Raw genomic sequence first — 20,531 nt, forward strand, 5'->3', positions numbered from 1 at the left:
GGAGGTTGAAGGCAGTAACTTCTCAAATTGTATAGTGGGCAGTTGAGGGTTTCACGTGAGATTCCATTTAGGGGAAGGCGGGGGAGTTGTTTTTAGCATAGGATGTCCAAGATGGAGCTTTTAGGTCTCTTGCTTGTTTTGGTAAAGAAAGGCCCCCAAGTAGTAGCCAAGACCTCACAGCTGATCCAGAGATGTAGAAGAACGGATTAAGCCTTTCTGTTTGATTAGCTTGGGAAGCAGTCATTAAGGACTCATTCTCCCTGCTGTGGTTAAAGCTGTCTACTGAGAAATAAGCCAAAGGAATATTAGGCCAAGAATCTGAAGACTAAAGCCAAACCACTGGGAAGGGCTTTTGACTGCAAACTACAATGTGATTGAATTAGAAAGGAACATTTGATTCATGTCATGCTGTCACCTCAAATTCAACAAGTCTAAAATTGAACTCATCTTTCCTCACAAAGCCGCTCCTCAACTGAACTTTGCTAATAACAACAAAATATTGCACTGTAAAATGCCTTACCATAACATATCCGGGATTTCATTTGATTGTCACACACTTACAGGCAAGGGACTTTAACTCAGGTTAAAAGGCTGGGCTGCCAGCTAGTAAGAGAGCAGTTCTAGAAACCAGGTTTACTGAGTCCTAACCTAGTCCTCCTTTAATGACATCACACCATCCTTCTCTCCATATCTGTAGAAATAAACCAGTGAGTTTCACAGAATTACTATGACATTTTATTTATATTGGCAGTTGAGTATTGCCCACTAGCAGATTTTAGTAAGTATGAAGTCAGATTTTCTAAAGCAACAAAGAGCAAACCAACAATCTTTGGAATTGTTAATCTTGTTTTTTATAGGTGAAAAACATTCATAGCATTCGTATTCTTGAAGTCAAAGATAGAAACAGATGAAATAAAGTGCCAGATCTAAGCCTGAAGATGTCTCATTTGTAATCTAACATAAGCAAACCATCATCAGTTATAGTGGGTTCCTATTGTTGGTACAAAGTATATGGTTCTGCTGTTTTATTTTCTTTCCTTTGTAAATTATTTTAGGTTTGTCATTATATAAGAATTATAAGCATGAAATGTTTATATGTCTGGATTTCTATTTGTAGATGTGTAAGTAACACCGTAAGAAAAGCACTTTAACTCCCCAATGTAAAAAGCAGCCCACTGCACAATGCAGCTCCATCCCAACCCATGGCCCCATTCGGCCAGCTTGGCCCCAGGCCGGCCAGCCTAGCCATGCCTCCTTGGCACTCTGCATCTCCGTATGCATTTCTCCTTCACAAGGAACCAGGGTAACCATGCAGGTCATTTTCTCTTGAGTTTGGACATCTGTAGTCCCCCAGCTCCAAGTCTTTATTTGGGAATAAGTATTAATTGAAATGTATGTAATGTAGTGACAGTGATTGTATAATTTTCCTAAAGAGGTATTTGCTTCAGACAAACTACAAAAGCTGAATAACACATATGTGTGCAGAGCCCTCTGTGCCTCCTCTCCCTACCTCAGCTGTTGGGTTTCTATCTATGTATACACCTGGGGGCTACTATGATGGGCCCAACATGTGGGTGGTAGAATCCTAACGCATGTTTTTTAGAGCAAAGGAGGGGGCTTTACAGGGAGCCACACTGACTTGGAAGCCCTCCTATCAGTTGTCAATAACACCTTCCCTCTCCAGTGGAAAGGAACTGAAAGGAAAAAATAAAATCCAAGCCAAGAGCGTATCCTACTCTCCATTTTAAGTAGCAGTTTGGGCTTATTAATGCCAAAATCCTGGCTTGATAACTTGATTCTTTTTTGCCTTTGTGACAGTGTACACAAATAATCTATACGACATGCTGAATCTTTTAAATAAGTGTTTTGATTATTTTTTGATTCAGTGCTTTGGATTTCTGCTTCTAAATCTTATTAACATGCTAATAAGCAGCTTAGTAAAGAAATCTATACTAACCCACAGCCTGCTTTTGTGCATTTTTTTTTTTTTAGGATAAGCTATTATTTGATCATTGTAAATTGTCCTGTGTAGCTATTAGACTCATGCTTTTCAGATACTTAAAAGTTTGCAAACTATTCAGATCAAGTCTCTACGCAATGGAACAACCCATTTAGAACTGTCTGGTTCAGTCGGTGGTTGAGCTCAGGAAAGAACCTGGTGAAGATCGTTGGCAGCTGGTAGCTCAAGAGGTTGTCTTTGTGATGTCGCAGGATCGCCTACCAGAGGAACGATGACGATGAGGAAGAGGCCGCCCGCGAACGGCGCCGCCGCGCCCGGCAGGAGAGGCTGCGGCAGAAGCAGGAGGAAGAATCCCTGGGGCAGGTGACTGACCAGGTGGAGGTGAATGCCCAGAACAGGTACTGTCCTTTTTGGAATGGAGAATTTCTAAGTCACTTCTTAGCCTGTCTGATGAATGGAATGTGTTGGGCAAAGCATTCCCTTCTCAGCCCGGCTCAACTCATTCTCAGTCTAACTTGTTCAGTCATTTTTGTGGTCATTGTGGCACCTAAGCAGACTGGACAGTCAAACTGATTTAGGCATTCAGACACCACTACTCCTTTCTCTTCCCCTCTCCCATCCCCTACACACCCCCCAATTGAAGTGTTTTATTTTATAGTCTAGTAATCTTTTTATTTACTAACTATGATGGGTTACATCTTTAAATAAGGAAAGCTATTTACATTCATTCTTTAGGGGGTATTGTCATCTTTTTTTTTTAAGATTTTATTTATTTATTTGACAGAGAGAGAGCACAAGGAGGCAGAATGGCAGGCAGAGGGAGAGGGAGAAGCAGGCTTCCCGCAGAGCAGGGAGCCCCATGCTCCCAGGACCCCAGGATCATGACCCGAGCCAAAGGCAGCCGCTTAACCGACTGAGCCACCCAGGCGCCCCTATTGTCATCTATTTTGAACTGAAGATTTATTAGCTTAATAGTCCTCTGTGCCTCCCAGTAGCAAATAATAGTTCAATTTTTAAAGTAGACATAAATTGCAAATGCCTTATTTTTCCTGATCTACAGCCTCAATCAGTATTCTCTGATCACTACGATATTCAGCAAGGTGCAGAATCTTGCTTAATGTAATGTAATTATTCAAACAAGCTTGAGAGTTTACTAGCACATTTTTTCCTATGCAGGCCTTGGTAGTGATCAGGACAGTTGAAAGCTCTTAATAGGTTCAGCTTCTTCAAAATGGGCTTTTATAAGTTCACACATATGAGGTCATATAGTTCATCATGCCACTTGGGAGTATATGTCATTTATATGCCCCAAGGTATAAAAAAGATGAGAATATTTGGGGGTGGGGATGGAGAAAAAAATTAATTTTTATTTACAATTATGGACTGAATAAATGTAATGCAACTACCACACAACATCTTGTGTATGGTTTTGGTTTTAGTCTATTTTATTTTGTGTGTGTTGGGAGGACATTGTTGATAGTTCCTTTAAGTCAATCTAACAAGAAAATCTGAAGGAAAACAGTTCTGGCCTCTTTAACCTAAATATGAGTGGGTACACAGGTTTCTGAAAGTCTTGAAGATTCTGTCAGGTCGGATGAATTTAATAAGGAAATCTGTTGTTAGGTGGAGACGTAGAGACCTTGTTTCTTGGTAAGTAGCTTCTAATTAGGGAGGAAGTATGGCAAAGAGGTTGTGGGTACGTTCTCTGGGGTTCATACTGGCTCTGAATTCCAACTTGACCTTTCCCTAACAGTGTTTCTTCAGTTAAATGGAAATTAAAATTGTACCTCTCTCTTAGGAATGTTGTTAAATTTAAATGAAATTATACTATATATGAAACCCATGGTGCCTTGCACATAATAAGCACCTACTTTTAACTATTATCAGGAAAATGTTATCAGAGCCTTACAGAAGAGGCCTGCATATAGTCATTCACTGTCTTTTCTATTTTTTTTTTTTTTAAAGATTTTATTTATTTATTTGAGAGAGAGAGAATGAGAGAAAGCACATGAGAGGGGGGAGGGTCAGAGGGAGAAGCAGACTCCCTGCCGAGCAGGGAGCCCGATGCAGGACTCGATCCCGGGACTCCAGGATCATGACCTGAGCCGAAGGCAGTCGCTTAACCAACTGAGCCACCCAGGCGCCCTGTCTTTTCTATTTTTGAGTTGAACGGGAAGGGAAAGAAAAAGTTTTAAAATGGCATTCTGAGGCCTTTCCTGAATCTGGCTATTAACAGTGGCTTCAAAGTTACTAGTAGTATTCTTGCTTTTAAAATCTTGCTTCTACTTGGGTTTCTCTTCTTTTTTCACATTTATTAGTAGTAATTATTTCATTGTGTTGATTAATTCACGAATTCTTTTTCAGTAAAGCATATTCTTTTTTTTTTTTTAAAGGTTTTATTTATTTGAGAGAGAAAGAGAGCACAAGGTGAGGGGGAGCAGAGGGAGAGAGGGAAGCAGACTCCCCGCTGAGCAGGGAGTCTGACTTGGGGCTCGATCCCAGGACCCTGGGATCATGACCTGAGCCGAAGACAGACACTTAACCCACTGAGCCACCCAGGCACTCCGTCAATAAAGCATATTCCGATCTGAGAATATGTAATTTATCTCTGAAATATTAATTATCCACAAGAAGAATTAGTGTTCTTCATGGGGCTGAACAACCCTAAATGGTACTCAACTCTACTGACAATTGTTGTTATGATTTATAAGTAGGCAGAGAAAGATCCAGTAGAATCTGGTTTTTGTTGTTGTTTTTAGAGAAAGAGAGAGCTTGTGCACATGTGAGTGGTGGTGGGGGAAGGCTGCAGAGGGAGAGAGAGAGAATCATAAGCAGGCTCCATGCTCAGCACGGAACCCAAAGCGGGGCTCTATGTTACAACCCTGAGATCATGACCTGAGCCAAAATCAAGAGTCGGACACTTAACCGAGCCTGCCACCCAGATGCCCCTATCTGTTGGTTTCTTAACTCAAGAGTACTTTCATCTGGCTAACACTTTGGAATTTATGGTACCTTTTAAAAAGTATTTGAATTCGGGGCATCTGGGTGGCTCAGTCGTTAACCATCTGCCTTCAGCTCAGGTCATGGTTCCAGGGTCCTGGGATCGAGTCCCACATTGGGCCCCCTGCTCGGCAGGAGGCCTGCTTCTCCCTCTCCCACTCCCCCTGCTTGTGTTCCCTCTCTCACTGTGTCTCTCTCTGTCAAATAAATAAATGAAATCTTTAAAAAAAATAAAAATAATTTGGGGGCGCCTGGGTGGCTCAGTTGGTTAAGCGACTGCCTTCGGCTCAGGTCATGATCCTGGAGTCCCTGGATTGAGTCCCGCATCGGGCTCCCTGCTCGGCGGGGAGCCTGCTTCTCCCTCTGACCCTCCCCACTCTCATGTGCTCTCTGTCTCTCTCATTCTCTCTGTCTCAGATAAATAAATAAAATCTTTAAAAAATAAAAATAATAAAAATAAAAATAATTTGAATTCAGTTGATCCAAATTCCTTATGTGTAGATGTTTCCCCTTAAATTCTAAGCTATTTGTATTTTTAGGGAAATTTAATACTTATATGTCTAATTCATGGAGACAGTGTCCTACAGCAAGAGTTAAAGCCAAGAAAGTGTAAAATCTAGCCTTTACTCTGCCATTTCTTATTATTAAATGTGAAATGTGTTTTTCCAAAATTAAGTGAACTCGAACTTCAAAAGGGCCCAGTTCAGTATGAACCATGAAATTTGATGGAGTTTCTAAACATTACAAGACATATTCTTCCAACTCTAGTCACAGTTTCATGACTGGTTGTTTCCTGCCAGTGGAGACCAATAGCCCTGGCTTTGAGCTGTAATAGTGAGTGAGGTGATAAATATGGTACAGTTTGATTTTTAGAGATTTTCTTTTCTTTTATAATAAGTATCAAATTTAACTATGCTTTGTCTACTATAGAGAAGGGCAAAAGACCCTTTATTCATGGAAATCTTGACAAAGAATGCAGATGATGTATGTATTAGGGTAATGTCAACTGCTATAACAACAAGCCCCAAATTTTAGTAACTTAATGCAATAACACAAATGAGTCCAATGTGGGCATTTTTGAGTAGTAGATAGAACTGGTCACCTACTTTCTTTCCTCTTGTGACTCTGTCAACTCCTGGGGCTTTAAAGTTTTCTGATCTAGTCAACAGAGATAGAGATGGTAGAGAATGCACTTCTGTTTTGTAATTGTCTTGGTCTAGACACATCACTTCTGCTCACACTCAACTGGAAATTACTGGACACATGGCTCCACCTAGATGCAAGGTTGAGGGGAGGGTAGGAAATAGAATCCTTGACTGGCTGTGACTTCCCTGGGACTGCGGAGGGAGGAGCATGAATTGTGATGGACGGTTAGATGTCTGTACCATGGGGGTCACTGGTGTACGTACAGCATCCCCACACTATGATGTACACTTGCTTCCTTTCCAAGTGTCCCACAGATCGAGCTCAGGAATTATAGGTGACTTCGCGACAGGTGAAAATACTCTGTGATACTAGAGGAATTCACTCATTTCTCAGTTTGGTCCTTGTCTTAGTTTGAGTTGCCCAAGAAGCAGATTTTGAAACAAAAAAGATTTAAGCACAAGTATTCATTTGGGAACCGATCCCAGGAAACACCAGTCGCCCTGTGGGAAAGTGAACTGAGGAAGGGAGAGCAACCAAATAAAGGTTTCATGGCCACTGCTGGGATCCGGAGCTTACCTCCACCGGGAGACTCTGAGATCCAGTGCGACGCAGGCACGTCAGAGTTATCCGACTCAAAAGGTGAAGGGAGCCGGGGTATTTATACACTAATGCTCCTGCATTTTGTTTGAGGGCTGCCCCCAGGCGCGTTGATCCTGAAAGCACTTCCGGCAGGTAGAGTAGACGCCGGTGGCCAGAGAAAGACCAAGGGCAGAGGCCTGCGTGTGCGGTCTGCTGAACACCAGGCAGGCCTGCGTGAGCAGGATAACGGGGGCGGGGGTCCCCTGGGCACGCACGCCACCGCGAGCCTCGGCCCCGGTGCGCATTAGGCTTCGCGGATCCCGCTGGCCCATTAATCAGCAGTCTGTCTTTGGTGTCGTTTCTGTTGTCCAGTGTGGCCAACGAGGAGGTCAAGACAAGCACCTCGCCCGCGCAGGTGGAGGGCGACGACGAGGCTGCGCTCCTGGAGCGCCTGGCTCGGCGGGAGGAGAGACGCCAGAAACGCCTTCAGGAAGCCCTGGAGCGGCAGAAGGAGTTCGACCCCACGGTCACGGACGCGGGCTTGCCACTCCCCAGCAGAAGGCTGCACAATAACGCCGCCGACAGCGAGGCCACCGAGAAGGAAGAAAAGAGCGAGCATGGCCAAGAAAGATACGAGATAGAGGAGACGGAAATCATCACCAAGTCCTATCAGAAGAACGACTGGAGGGACGCTGAGGAGAAAAAGCCGGAAGAAAAAGAAAAGGAGGAAGAGGAGGAAGAGGAGGAAGAGAAGCCAAAACAAGGGAGCCGGGAAGAAAATCAGGTAGAGGTGACGGTGGAAGGCGGAACAACAGGAACAGCGGCCCTGCCGTTGGAAACCGGGCAGCTCAGGGCAGAAGAGCCTAGAACAGAGGGGGAGCGGGAGCAGGGTTCAGACGAGGCCGCCCCTAATGGCGGGATGGAGACAGAAGGGAGGGAGCAAGCAGAGGCAGACAGGGCCAGGCTGGCAGCGGAAGAAAGAGCAAGAGCTAAAGCTGAGCAAGAGCAGAGGGTAGCAGAGGAGCAAGCAAGACTGGAAGCAGAAGAAAGAGCAGCTGCACAAGAGAGAGAAAGGAGGGAGGCGGCCGAGAGGGAGCGGGTTGAGCAAGAGAGAAGAGCAGCGGAGGAGAGGCAGCGGGCAAAGGCAGAGGAAGAGGAGAAAGCTAAGGTAGAAGAGCAGAAGCTTCGGCAGCTAGAAGAGAACAGAAGAGAAATGCAAGAGAAAAAGCACAAAGGGGAAAAGGTAGACGAGAAAATGGAAGGGAAATGGGTAAACGAAAAGAAAGTACAAGAAGATAAACTCCAGACAGCTGTGCAAAAGAAACAGGTACAGTAAGCATTTTGCACCAAATGTGTGATGCCTGTGACTTATGAGAAATGTAATGCACATCAGACTTGGGACCCAGGCACGATCCTGCAGCCCCACGTGCTTGCTTGTTTGGCAAGCTGTTCATTTTTTTGGGCCATAGCAATATGCAAGCATGAAGCAATCGATCGATGGCTAAATATTCAATCAACCAAATTTACTGGGACAGCCAGAGAGAAATTAATTGCTCTGTGCTTGCTTGTTATGAATACCAGAAAAATGAATTAACCCAAAGATGATAAATGTAGCAGTGCTGTGTTGACTTGTAATTCTGCACCTGCATCTAAATTCATTCCTTTTGACAGCTTATCTCTAGCCATGGGTCTACATGAGGCAAGAGGACCATAACTCCTCCCTTTATCCATGTGTTTGGCATTTAATTAAAAATTATAAAAGTTGGGATGGGATAATGACATGAAGAATCATGGTCAGAAATTTCATCTTAAGAAGGCAAAAGTAACCCCCTTGAAATAAGCTGGTAATAAAGGAGGTAAAGAAGCCAGTTTGGACCTTTCATTAAGTATGTCAAAACCATGATTTGCCATCATGTAGACCTGAGCTTAATGCAGACTTGCAGAAAGCCATTCAGCTGGGGTGGCATCAATTTATAACTGACTGGTAATTAAGAGCATACATTTTGCTGCTTTTACCATCAGGATGACACAAATAAACTCATGTAGCCTGAGAAAGGTGGAAATGAGGGGGAGGAGGTGTTTGCAAGCTGTGAAAGATTTTTTTTCTGTCTGCAAGCCTGCATTAAAAGCACTCTACCTAACCACGACCTCCATCCCTACCCTACCCCAACAAAAAGAAAAAGAAAGAGATGCTTGCATACTCACCTTTGCATAGAGAACTCTCTATCACTGAGTCTGCATTGTGCTGAAGTTGTCTTTCACTCCTGCTTGTTACAAGGGGCTCATGACCACAGCTACATTTGAGACCCATCAGAAACAAAATGCACCAAACCACACACAAGTTTTGTAAACATGCACAAAGAACCACCACGTCACGCTAGATTTCAGGGAGCACAATGGCAGGCACGTGAGAATCCCACGTTGCTGTTTAGAATCACTGGCACCCAGGGTTATGTGAGCACTGAGTCAGCAAAATCCTAAGCCACATGCAAAGTGACCTGAGCACCCTCTCACTCTTGTAAGCTAGAAAGGGCTTCTTTTAAACGAGTGACCTTGCCACTCTTGAAAATAAAAAGGAAGAAGAAAAGGGGGCCAAAGCACAAGCTAAAAGAGAAAAGTCCCAAGAAGAAAAGCCTACCTTCAAAAAAGAGGTAAATATTACTGAAAAATAACCTAATCATAAAGCAACAGAGAGCAGTGTTCCATGACATTTCAGGTCTGCTGATCTCAAAATTATTACCTCTGATCCAGTGTTTGTCAAGCCATGACTTGACTTCATGATTCATTGAATGGTAAAATTAACTTAGAGCATCTCAAAAGTAGTTAAATGTGTCAATGGACATTTTAAGACATGAAATTGAATAGAAGACATCGGAGGGCATCGTTTTTTTTTAAAGATTTTATTTATTTATTCATGAGAGACAGAGAGAGAGAGGCAGAGGGAGAAGCAGGCTCCCAAGGAGCAGAGAGCCCGATGCGGGACTCGATCCCAGGACCCTGGGATCATGACCTGAGCCGAAGGCAGACGCTTAACCATCTGAGCCACCCAGGCGCCCCATCAGAGGGCATCGTAAGCAGTATTACATTGTGATAGAAATTGTCCTGGCTGTGGGTCACAGAAAGCTTGAAAAACACTGCTCGGATCCATTTTTCCCGCTTTCTCCTCTTCTAAGTGCTATTTTTTTCCTCCTTGGACCATCCTACTTTCATTTCAATTGTGAATATTTCCAACTGGCTTTGATTAATGATTTAGCTTTCCAAAGGAAAAACACTCCCCCACATCTCAGTAGAAAATTCGATGAACTGAAGATGGTATTTGGTTTTCAAAAGAAAAGTTTGGCAAAATGTTCTGCATTGCATTTCTGAGGCACACACAGGAGCTGGTACCAGGGTGTTTGACTGTAGGTAAGTAAGCGAGTCAGTGGAACAGGGCTGGGTGTAGAGAGAACATAATCATGCCCCACGTGACCAAAACGCCACATCAGAAAGCCTGGCCTCGTTTTAACCATTGTACTTACATTAGCTCCAAGTAATCCTAAAAACTGTGACAGTATCGCATAAGTTCAAAGTGCTTAAACATGGTAAAACTAAATTATCAAAGGTAGGAAGATTTGGATTACTTTGCGCATGGGACTGAATCAGAGCTGTTGAGGGCCAGCTCAGATGGACTCCTGCTGCACGTCTCTGCCCATTATGGCACATATTAAGAAACAGGAAAATCCATATTTAGAAAATGAGGTAACCAGATTAAGCAGGGGGATGGTTATTTTCTTAAATGCTTTTTCATAAGATTCGCAGAAAAAAGTTAAGAACCCCTAGATCGTGTGCTGTTTATTTTGGTTAAGATGTACGTACCTTCCTGTTTCTAATAGAACTTGAGGGTATTTGGGAGTAAATACTGAATGCAAACACCACCCATTTAAAGGAAGGTGGAAGCATAAATGCTAAGAACTAGAAAGCTGAATTTGGTTCAAATGAGGCAGCCAAGGAAATGGTTGAATATTGTTGGGAATGCACAGAATAGAACACCTACAGATTCATCTAAAAAACTGAAAGTTACTGGGAGCTAAACTCAAACAGGAATGTCCCACTTGGGCTCTTTGATAAAGCTGGTGTTTGGTGGTGAATAGCTTTCCAGAAGGAAGAGGGCATGAAGTCCTAACTCAGTGGGGGAGGGGAAGCTGAAAGAGCACTGTTTGGATTCTGTATTTAAAATGTAATTGACTTCCCTAAGATGTCATTTTTTTTTAAGTTTGTTTTTTTATTTATTTGACAGAGAGAGAGAGAGAGCACAAGTAGGCAGAGTGGCAGGCAGAGGGAGAGGGAGCCTGCTGCGCAGGGAGCCCGATGCGGAATTCGATCCCAGGAACCTGGGATCATGACCTGAACCGAAGGCAGCCGATTAACTGACTGAGCCACCCAGTCGCCCCGTGATTTGTTTTTAATGACACAAACATTCTGTGTCTTTATATTGTGCCCCTGAGCAAGGAAGGGCTCGTGAGTGGTCACCCAAATCATCCTTCTGCCTCTTTTCAGAGAAGGCCCCAGTCCCAACAATATCGGTGGATATCAGACCTGCTCCTTTCCCAGTTTGCTCTGCACCCCCTTCTGGAGTCCCAAAACTTTTGGCCTCTTTTTTACACAAAGCCAGATTAGCCACTCAACCCAGGCTCAAAAAAAAAAGAAAAAAAAATCTGGCATTCCTGCTTTAACATTGCATACGTAAATTACTAGTTGAATGACTAGATTTCCCCCTTCCAGCTAGTTGTGTGGTTACTTTATATAAACAACTTTGAATCATATTTTACATGATTTAGCCATTTCCAACACCCTCCTCCTTTTTTCCCCCCCTTTTTGTTAAAAAAAAAAAAAAATTTCCTTTCAAGGAGCTAAACAGGATCGGTCAACCACAAGTAAACACAAACATCACGTGAGACTTCTTAGAGAAAACATTTCCAGAAGTTGCTCCAATACCTCAGGAAAAAACTCTCTTTCTCCCCCTGCAGCCCTGCAGTTTTTAACTGCTTGTAGTGATGGATCACAGAACATCACCAACCTTGAAACTTAGCTTTCTTTTTCTCCTCTCCAATTATAAAACGCCTCTTTTTAGTTCTTAACCCCAGGTTGTTGTTTTTTTCCTGGCCTCTAACAGAAAACCTGTTTCCAGCAGGGTTGTTCATATAATATTGGAACTGATATTCATATCATGTACCAAAGTTTCCCAAACATGGGCATGCATATAAATCACCTGGAATCTTACAAAATGCAGAATCTGACTCAGTGGGTCTGGGTGGAGCTTACCAGTGAGGTCCGTGTTATTTGCAGACCAAACTTTCAGTAGCAAAGACATCCATGTGGCAGACATTGGACCCAGAAAAGGAACTGAGGCTCCTGAGTCTAACAGAAATGTGTCAAACCTAATGTGAAATGTAACTTGCATCAGTTCTTGTGACTCTCCTGAAATCAAATAATGCAAAGCATTACTCTACAGAAACTGACAGCTCAGTCTTTTTGACTTGCGCACTTGACCTTTTGAGGGTCTCTCTGGCACCAGGATGTGTCACTTGAATTCCCACCCCCCCATACACCCATGTGTTAGCCCATTGGATACCCCAAATATCCAGAGTTTTATCCAAATGTCACATTTGACCAGAGCCTCTCATATGCTAATATTATCTGAATGTGAAGCACATTAATTCTTCAGGATACTTAACCACCTATGAACCCATCACAGATTTTCTTCACTGTGACATTCTGACCTAGCAGATCAAATTCTTTTCCCTCAGAATCTCATGAGTTTAGGTTGAATCCATCGAATCTATTCCACTATGCTCCTTAAAATTTAAAGGCACTATGGAATGAATGAATGAATGAATGAATGAATGAATGAATTTATTTTCCAGAAAAGAAAATTATTTGCAAACTCAAATCATTATTTCACTGAGAATTTTTCTAAAAGAGTCTTCCAAAGAGAATATAAGCATACCATCCTCTATAACCTTCGCCAATGAAGGCAGAGCTGGAAAAAAAGGGGGGCGGGATTTTTCTTCTCTTAGACATGTATTGTTTTAAAAACCTACTTTATACACATTTTTGGTGAATGAGTCAGATAATGCATTTTGGGAGAATGGAAATCTCTCTGACTCCAAAATAGGAGAAATGAGTTAAAGGGAATTTCTCTTTGCGTGGTGCTCCACAAACCATGAGATTTGACTCAGAATGTGTTTTGTGGGTTCCCTGAAATAGGACACCCCTCCCCCTAAATTTGCATCCCCAGATACTTCTTAACCAGGAAACAAACCCCAGTCCCTGGTATCTGGGGCAATATCCAGCAATGAGGGTCAGGACGAGAACAGGCATTTCCTGCTCCTGCCTGCCTGGTGAACACCACCGGGAGCTGTAGTCAAGCTGTAGGACCGGCCAGAGCTTCCTTCTCTTCTCTCTAGCCTTTCACGACAAATCAGGAGCCAAGACGGAAATGACAAGATGAAGGGTGAGGCAGGAATCCTCTGGTCCAACCTCTCTTCTAATGTATGTAGAGCCAACCTCCCTGAGAAATCAGGTGACTTCATTTTAGCTACTCTGTTGACAGCACTGGAGCAAAAACTCAGCCTCTCTGACTTCCAGACAAAGCTCTCAGAGAGAATGGCAAAACAACAGCTCCCCTTTTTAAAGCATGTCCAAGGAATAGCCTTGGAGAAAGATTGAAGTCTTAACTAATTAGGGCAACATGGTAGTGAATAGTCCATCTGTGGTAATTTAATCAAATAACATCCAAAGAAGGCAGTCAGGCAAAGGACTACTCAAGGCTCATCGGTAAAGAGAAAAAAAAGTACTGTGCTTAGTACGACATGCACTTTAGGAGTAAGTGTTCAGAGGGTATCAGAGGAATAGCTGGAAAGAGATGAGTGATCAGATAAGGGAGGCCAGCCTGGGTACCTGAAGGCCCAATTTCTTATGCCTACTCTTCCTCTGTTGCTTGCTTTAGAATGTAAGTGTCTTGTCACTGGTTATGTTGAAAAGAGCAATAATGAATCTCTCCTGTTCTCACACTCATCCTTAAAGAATGGGTGAGCTGATACAGGTAATCTCAACCCCCTAACAAGCTATGTAAATTTCACTTTACTTTGAAATAATGTGTCTCATTTACTGTGAGGACCTTGTAATACAAAACTCACAAAAATTAAAGCTAACACCCGCTCTCCATATATCACCTTCCTCTGTCTTCCCAACCATCACAAAACCACTTCTGGTTTCCTATTCCATTCGAACTATAGTGGTTTAGATGATTACAGACGTGGTCCCACAGGTCTGAGTCGTCTCCCTAAAGGTAGGGTTATTATGTCTTCTATCCTCAGACCCTAGTTACTCATTTGATTAAAATACAAGGGTGGGCTTCCTCTGCCATCTGCCAAAATTGGCTTGGCAGGTCTGGTGGGTTTCCTTGGTAGGTTTCCTTTTTCCCTCCTCAACACATTGGGGTTCTTTTCAAAGACACAGTCTTCATCCAAGAAAAAACCCGTCCAACCAACCTGGACATTCTCCCATCAATGCCACACTAATGATCACTCTTTTCAGTGGGAACTACAAAGAGCTGCTCTTACATGGAATTCCCAGAATACAATAGTTTCCAAATAGTAACACCTCCACTGCTCTTGAAAACAAAACCCCAGTGAAATCAGGGATGATCTTGGTTTCCTAAAATTGTGGTCTAGGTTTTTGCACAGAGGCTGGAGGACCATAGCTCATGCTCTAAGAATTTCCTCTGACCCCAGCTCTACCACATCATTCTCCAGTGGTTGGTTTTACTTCTGAGTTTTCTGGCTTAATAATTCTGGGTCTTATTTGGTGATACCAACCAAAACCTAATGGGGTTTTTATCATTATGTTTCTTCCTGATGTGTACTGTTGGTTAGATCAAAGATGAGAAGATTAAAAAGGACAAAGAGCCCAAAGAAGTGAAGAGCTTCTTGGATGGGAAGAAGGGATTTACAGAAGTGAAGTCACAGAATGGAGAATTCCTGACCCACAAACTTAAACACACCGAGAATACTTTCAGGTAAGAAACAGAGACTACTTAACAATGACTGTGTTCACATGTGAAGAAAAAAATAATAATCAGCCTCCCTATCCTGTGCCTCCAGACAGAAACGTGCTAAACGGGCAACATATTTCTGTTGTGAAGTCATTGGCCATTGTCTCAAAGATCCTCAGTCAGCAGGTCAGGCTATCAATCACTAACAGAAGACAGGCAGTCATTGCTCAGACAAGATTTAATCTGCTTTTCCCATTATTTAGCAAAGCAGATCATGCTTAGGATCCATGTTTTTGTTCCCTGACTTAATATGCTCACGTAAGATCAGTTCAGTAGAAAACATTACGACTGGGGTTAGTATCATGGATTCTCTATATAGTCCAGCCAGTTTCCTAAGAGAGACTTTTCAGTATCATTTTCAAGAATGTATTATTTTAAAGATTATAAATAAATGTTGCTTAAAACTGAGATGGTCCTGTGGCCAAATACTTGGGAAATGCTGGGTTGAACTAAGTTAAGTAGCTCTCTTTACTGCAGGACTTTGAGAGCACTTGATGTTAATTTGCACTGGGAATCTCAAAGAGGGAGGAATAGGGCAGGGCCCTAGTGCTCCATTTAATACCCTTTGGAGAACCCTTTTGCATAGCTTCAGCTTTCCCTCCTCACCCCCCCCCCCCCCCCCCCATGGTGCTGAATACCTGGACAGTTGATTTTAGGACAGATAGACAAGTACGTACAGGTAAATCCTTACTTCTAGATACACTGAATAGTGAGAGCGCCCCACCAGTTCTGTAGAAGGACTCAAGTTACAGAAGCCTGCCATGGACACCTGGCCACAAGATTCTTTGTGCCCCAGTCCTACACATACGCTCCCTCCAACCACTGGTGCCACATTCCTACCTCTGTTGTGTCACTGGCTGGCGTGCCAGATGTCCTGGAACGTGGATTCCCATGGGGTTGTTTTGGCAGCAGTCTTGCCTGTGGACCCTGTTTTTCTCAACGGTTCAAATAAGGAAGTCCCCAAGAGCAGGTATTGTGTGGAAGTCGGATGTATTCCTTACACCAAAGCCGTTGTGGCATTCAGAAGCAAGGAGAGCTACTAGGGCTCTGCTCCTCTAAGCAGGATAAAATGGGGACATTTAATTGCCCCCCAAACAACTTCTCTATGCAAAAATTTGAGCAGAAAGGTAATCACATTTATCCAAGGGAAAGCCTACGGAAGAAAATGTGTGCAGAAAATGCCCAAGTAAACTGTGAAGGAGGATGCATAGATCCTATAGATGTTACTTGGGATTGGCAAGAAAGTAGACTTTAAGTAGAACATTAAGAGTTTATTAAGAATTCATAGAAAATCTAGAAATTGAGTTGATTCCGGCCGGTAAGCTGAGTCCAAAGCTTGCTGGAGTGCCAGTCATTTAATATTTCAAGGCCCTAGAACGGTGTCAGGTTCATGAAAAATACCGAATGAGTATTGCCTAATGATATTACTGTCTTATTATTTGATAGTTTAAAATAGGTTTTGTGGGTATGAGTATATTTTTTGTTAAGAAAAATAATGTTTTTTAAAAATCTGTAAGTAGAAAGAAGTTTGGTTAACAATTAGCAAACTTGCCAACCAACTTTAGTCCAAACTCAAATTAATAATTAACACACCCATTGTGTGGAAATCCAGAGAGCTGGGAATTCAAAGAGAAAAATCACAAGGATGGCAACAGGTGTAGCACTGAGAATTCTTAAATGTGACTCTGGCCTTAATTTTTCCATCTTTGGGCAGAAAAAAAAAATGACAGAAACAAGCAGCCACCATATCATTCGTTTTTAGTTTCAATTCGAAGTTGATGCCAACAGAAGCAGGGATGCCTGGTTTTGCTGTCTATACTTATAAAGCAAGGAGCTGTATCGAGAAGGGAGTAGGAGCTTCTATGTGGAATAGCCAGGTGCCTACTAGCCTAAGTGCAGAGAAACTGTGTTCATGGTGAAAGGTCTGATGCTCATCTAGACTTATGCCTAAGGAAGCCAAGGATAGAGGAGAGACCTTCTGGAAGAAATTTCCATATTAGTGTCATCCTAGTGCTGAGGGCATGCCGGTACATCTGAGTAGAGGTGACATGGATAAAATTCTTGCTACTGTTTTGAGCATAGCTCCTCATGTTTAATTACTGCCCCCTTTGATATTTCTGTTTTTTTTTTTAAGATTTTATTTATTTGTCAGAGAGAGAGAGAACGCATGCACAAGCAGGGGGAGTGGTAGGCAGAGGGAGAAGCAGGCTCCCCGCGGAGCAAGGAGCTCGATGTGGGATCATGACCTGAGCAAAGGTAGATTTCACCAACTGAGCCACCCAGGCATCCCAATATTTCTGTTTTCTGTGATTACATTGTTTTCTCTAAAACATGACAAAAAAAATCTCAACTCGATGAGCAAGGTGTAGAAAAAGCGGATTATACCAAGGGCTTTATAGAAAGTACAAAACAGGAATTTCTTTTGCTTTCCATCTATTTTTAATGTGGTAATTAAAGTTTTTTCTAATTATAGGAAAAAAAGATACTCCTTATGAAACATTCAGAAAATAGAGCACCCACCACCCAAAGATAACTACCAGTAACATTTTATCCAGATACCTTTTATGTGTATATATTCAAAATAGACATATACAGTATGTATATGTGTGAATATAACTATAAATACATGTTTTTAAATTGATTCTTGCACTATATCATAGCCACCTTTCTGTACCAATGGATATAAGCTTACAATTAATAACGTTAGAGTATTCCACCAGATGGGTGTGTCATGATTTATTGAGCCAGTCCCTAATGACAGACATTTTCAGTGTCCAAGATGAAGACTGAGTGACACCTAGTGGAATCCAGAGAAGTTTCTATAGGCATGTGTTCTGCCAGTCTAACTCCTGTACACTAACATGATGAACACAAAGAGAAAGCAAACTCATTTCTGAAGATGGAAAGACTTTGAATTAACACAGAGAGATTTTCTCTCTGGAGTCACAGACCTATGAACTTATAAGACTCTGAAAGAGCAACATCCAAGTTTTAAGGGACCCTCTAACCTTTGTTTAAAAGTTCATCTTTAACTGTCAAGAGCCTAGAACAATATTTTAAAACTTTTTAACCTAAACTCTTGGCAAGAAATAAATTTTACATCATGTTCACAGCTACATGCATACTTATAACTGAAACAAACATGTCAAGAGATGGTACTTTCCCTTGCTCTATGCAGTGCAGTCTGATGTTTTCTGTTTTGTTTTGTTTTAATGCTGATTATAATCCACAATACTGATTTTTCCATCCTGTAGCTTGAAAAGGTTGGAAAGGACATAGTATACTCAGAACTACCTCAATGTTTGAGGGCGCCTGGGTGGCTCAGTTGGTTAAGTGTCTGCCTTTGGCTCAGGTCATGATCTCAGGGTCCTGGGATCAAGCCCTCCGTCAGTCCCCTCCTTGGTGGGGAGTCTGCTTCTCCCTCTGCCCCCCTTTTGTGTGCTTGTGCTTGTGCGCACGCTCTCTCTCTCAAATAAATAAATAAAATCTTTAAAAAAAAGAACTTCCTCAGTGTTTAAAAAGCATGAGATTTTTGCATAAGATCAGTATTGGTAATTATGTAGTCTTGAACTCATTTTCTCTTTTATTCTTTTTTTCTTGTTCCATCACTAGAAACACTGAGCCCTTCTCTGCACCAAGTAAATGATATCAGACAGTGGTAATTCATCTGTTCCTTAGACAGAGTGTTAGGGATGGGCTACCTGTGTTCAGAGCTGGTTGAGCATGACCTCACTGCTTGTTAATAAGTACTTAAGCAGCTAGCAAGCCACCTCCTTGTCACTTAGCTAAGGACTATCTGTAACTAGGCACACTTTTGAGGATGCCACTAAATTCTCCCAAAGAAAGTGCCAGGAGGATCCAGCTCACGTGAGTTTTGCTCCAGTGACAACGTAGTGCTCTGCTGCAGTTCTGTCACCACCAACATGTTTTTTATATGATTTATGTAAGAACACTAAGAATACCAGTTCTGAAGTAAAATTTTAACATAAGGACCCCTGGGATAGTGTTCTGTCTCTAGTCTTAACATGTTCCCAATTCTACAATAAAATCCCTGTGGGTTCTCCTTAATCCCAAAAGAAAACTTCAACATAATTTCAATTTTATTTCTTTTTTTTTAAGAGTGATTTTCTTTCTTTCTTTTTTTTTTTTAAGAGAGGGAAAGAGGAGGAAGAGAGGGAGAGAGAGAATCTTAAGCAGGCTCCATGCCCAGCGTGGAGCCTGGCATGGGACTTGATCTCACAACCCTGAGATTATGAGCTGAGCAGAAACCAAGAGTTAGATGCCTAACCAGCTGAGCCACCCAGGCACCCCTAATTTCAATTTTATTTGTAACTTATAAAAAAGTACCCATTTTCTTGCTGTTTTATAAGCTGTGCCATCTGATGAAGCACTGCTTCCACTGAAGCATGGAAGGTAATTAGGCCTAGACTGTAGAAATTCTAGAGACTTACAGGTGGGAAACATCCCTCCCAGACTCTCTAGTCCTCAAGGTAGGAGGTGAGAGGTAGAGGCTAATATGCTCGATTCAGTTGATTTTTTATGTTACGACAAACCATATTTAACTCCTGATATAATGATAGTACAGTGGAAAGAAGAGTATACTTGGTAGAGAAACACTAAAATCTGATCATGGCTCTACCACTTTCTTGCTACCAAAAGTTTGGGCAGACTCTTTTCTCTCTCGTCCACCACTTCCTAATTTGTAAAATGGTGGTATTAACCTAATCTGCCAACTCCCTAATTATTGTGACTATTAAATGAGATAATAAATATGAAAAGGACATATAAAGCATAAGTAACAATGCTAACCGTACCACATCAGGGCTAATTTAGTAATTTTAAGTCACAATTAGGAATATTCCTGTCGTGATAGACCACGCAAATTGAAGCCTTAGGTCATGCTGTCATTACGAACTTTCTTGGAGCAGCTGTGTAAGAATGGACACACATTACTGTATTTATAGCTCTTAATCAAGAGGCAAAGGGTAATTTCATCTGCCAGAGATCAGCTGCTAGAGTCAAGTTCAAGACAAGGATGTGGATGAGCAGATTTATTTCAGTGCCTACCCTAGTTTCAGTCGTCTTTTCTTGTCTCTCACGCCTGAGCCTTTAAGTCTTCCCTCCTGATTCATGATTCTAGGCAGATCCAAATTAACCAGTAACTTACAGCAGAGGACCCCTAGGGTCACACCTAGATTTTAGGATTCAGTCTAATAGCATTAACAACTGATATTTATAATATATGTCAACATTTATTTAATATGTAATCTCATGGGATCCAAAGAATAGCCCACTGAGGTAAATAGAACAAATAATATTTGCCCAGTTTTTCCATGTTGTATCATGCATGTCGCGTAGATTTTTTTTTTAATTGTGGTAAAACACATAGCATAAAATTTACCGTCTTAACCATTTTTAAGTGTACAACTCAGTAGGGTGAAGTACATTCACACTGTTCTGAAACCTCTCCAAACCTGAAACTCTATACCCATTAAACAACTTCCCACCTCCCCACCCCCCCACCCCACCCCCGCCCAGCCACTGGTTCTACTTTCTGTTTCCCTGGAATTGACTCCTGTAAGCGGAATTATGCAGGATTTGCCTTTTGGGGACTGGCTTATTTCATGTAGCATAATATCCTCAAGGTTCATCCATGTTGTAGCCTGTGACAGATCACCCTACTTTTTAAGGCTGAATAAGATTATACTGCATGTATGCGCCACCCTCTGTTCGTGTATTCATTTGTTGATG

At 42.1% G+C, this 20,531-nt stretch overlaps 1 protein-coding gene across 5 annotated transcripts in view; it reads left to right on the forward strand.

The window, feature by feature from the left end:
* Positions 1–20,531, forward strand: part of CALD1 (caldesmon 1) — a 181,968-nt gene that overhangs the window by 139,671 nt on the left and 21,766 nt on the right. For 2 of the 5 annotated variants that reach the window (XM_021692963.1, XM_021692965.1), the window contains 3 exons: positions 2,212–2,358; positions 7,058–8,012; positions 14,602–14,744. In XM_021692963.1, coding sequence (XP_021548638.1) covers positions 2,212–2,358; positions 7,058–8,012; positions 14,602–14,744 — 1,245 coding nt within the window. Of the gene's footprint in view, positions 1–2,211; positions 2,359–7,057; positions 8,013–9,261; positions 9,337–14,601; positions 14,745–20,531 lie in introns of all 5 variants that reach the window. The other 3 variants (XM_021692966.1, XM_021692967.1, XM_021692968.1) reach the window with 2 other exon arrangements.

Source organism: Neomonachus schauinslandi, chromosome 12 (genome assembly GCF_002201575.2).
Source record: "Neomonachus schauinslandi chromosome 12, ASM220157v2, whole genome shotgun sequence".
NCBI classification, from domain to species: domain Eukaryota; kingdom Metazoa; phylum Chordata; class Mammalia; order Carnivora; family Phocidae; genus Neomonachus; species Neomonachus schauinslandi.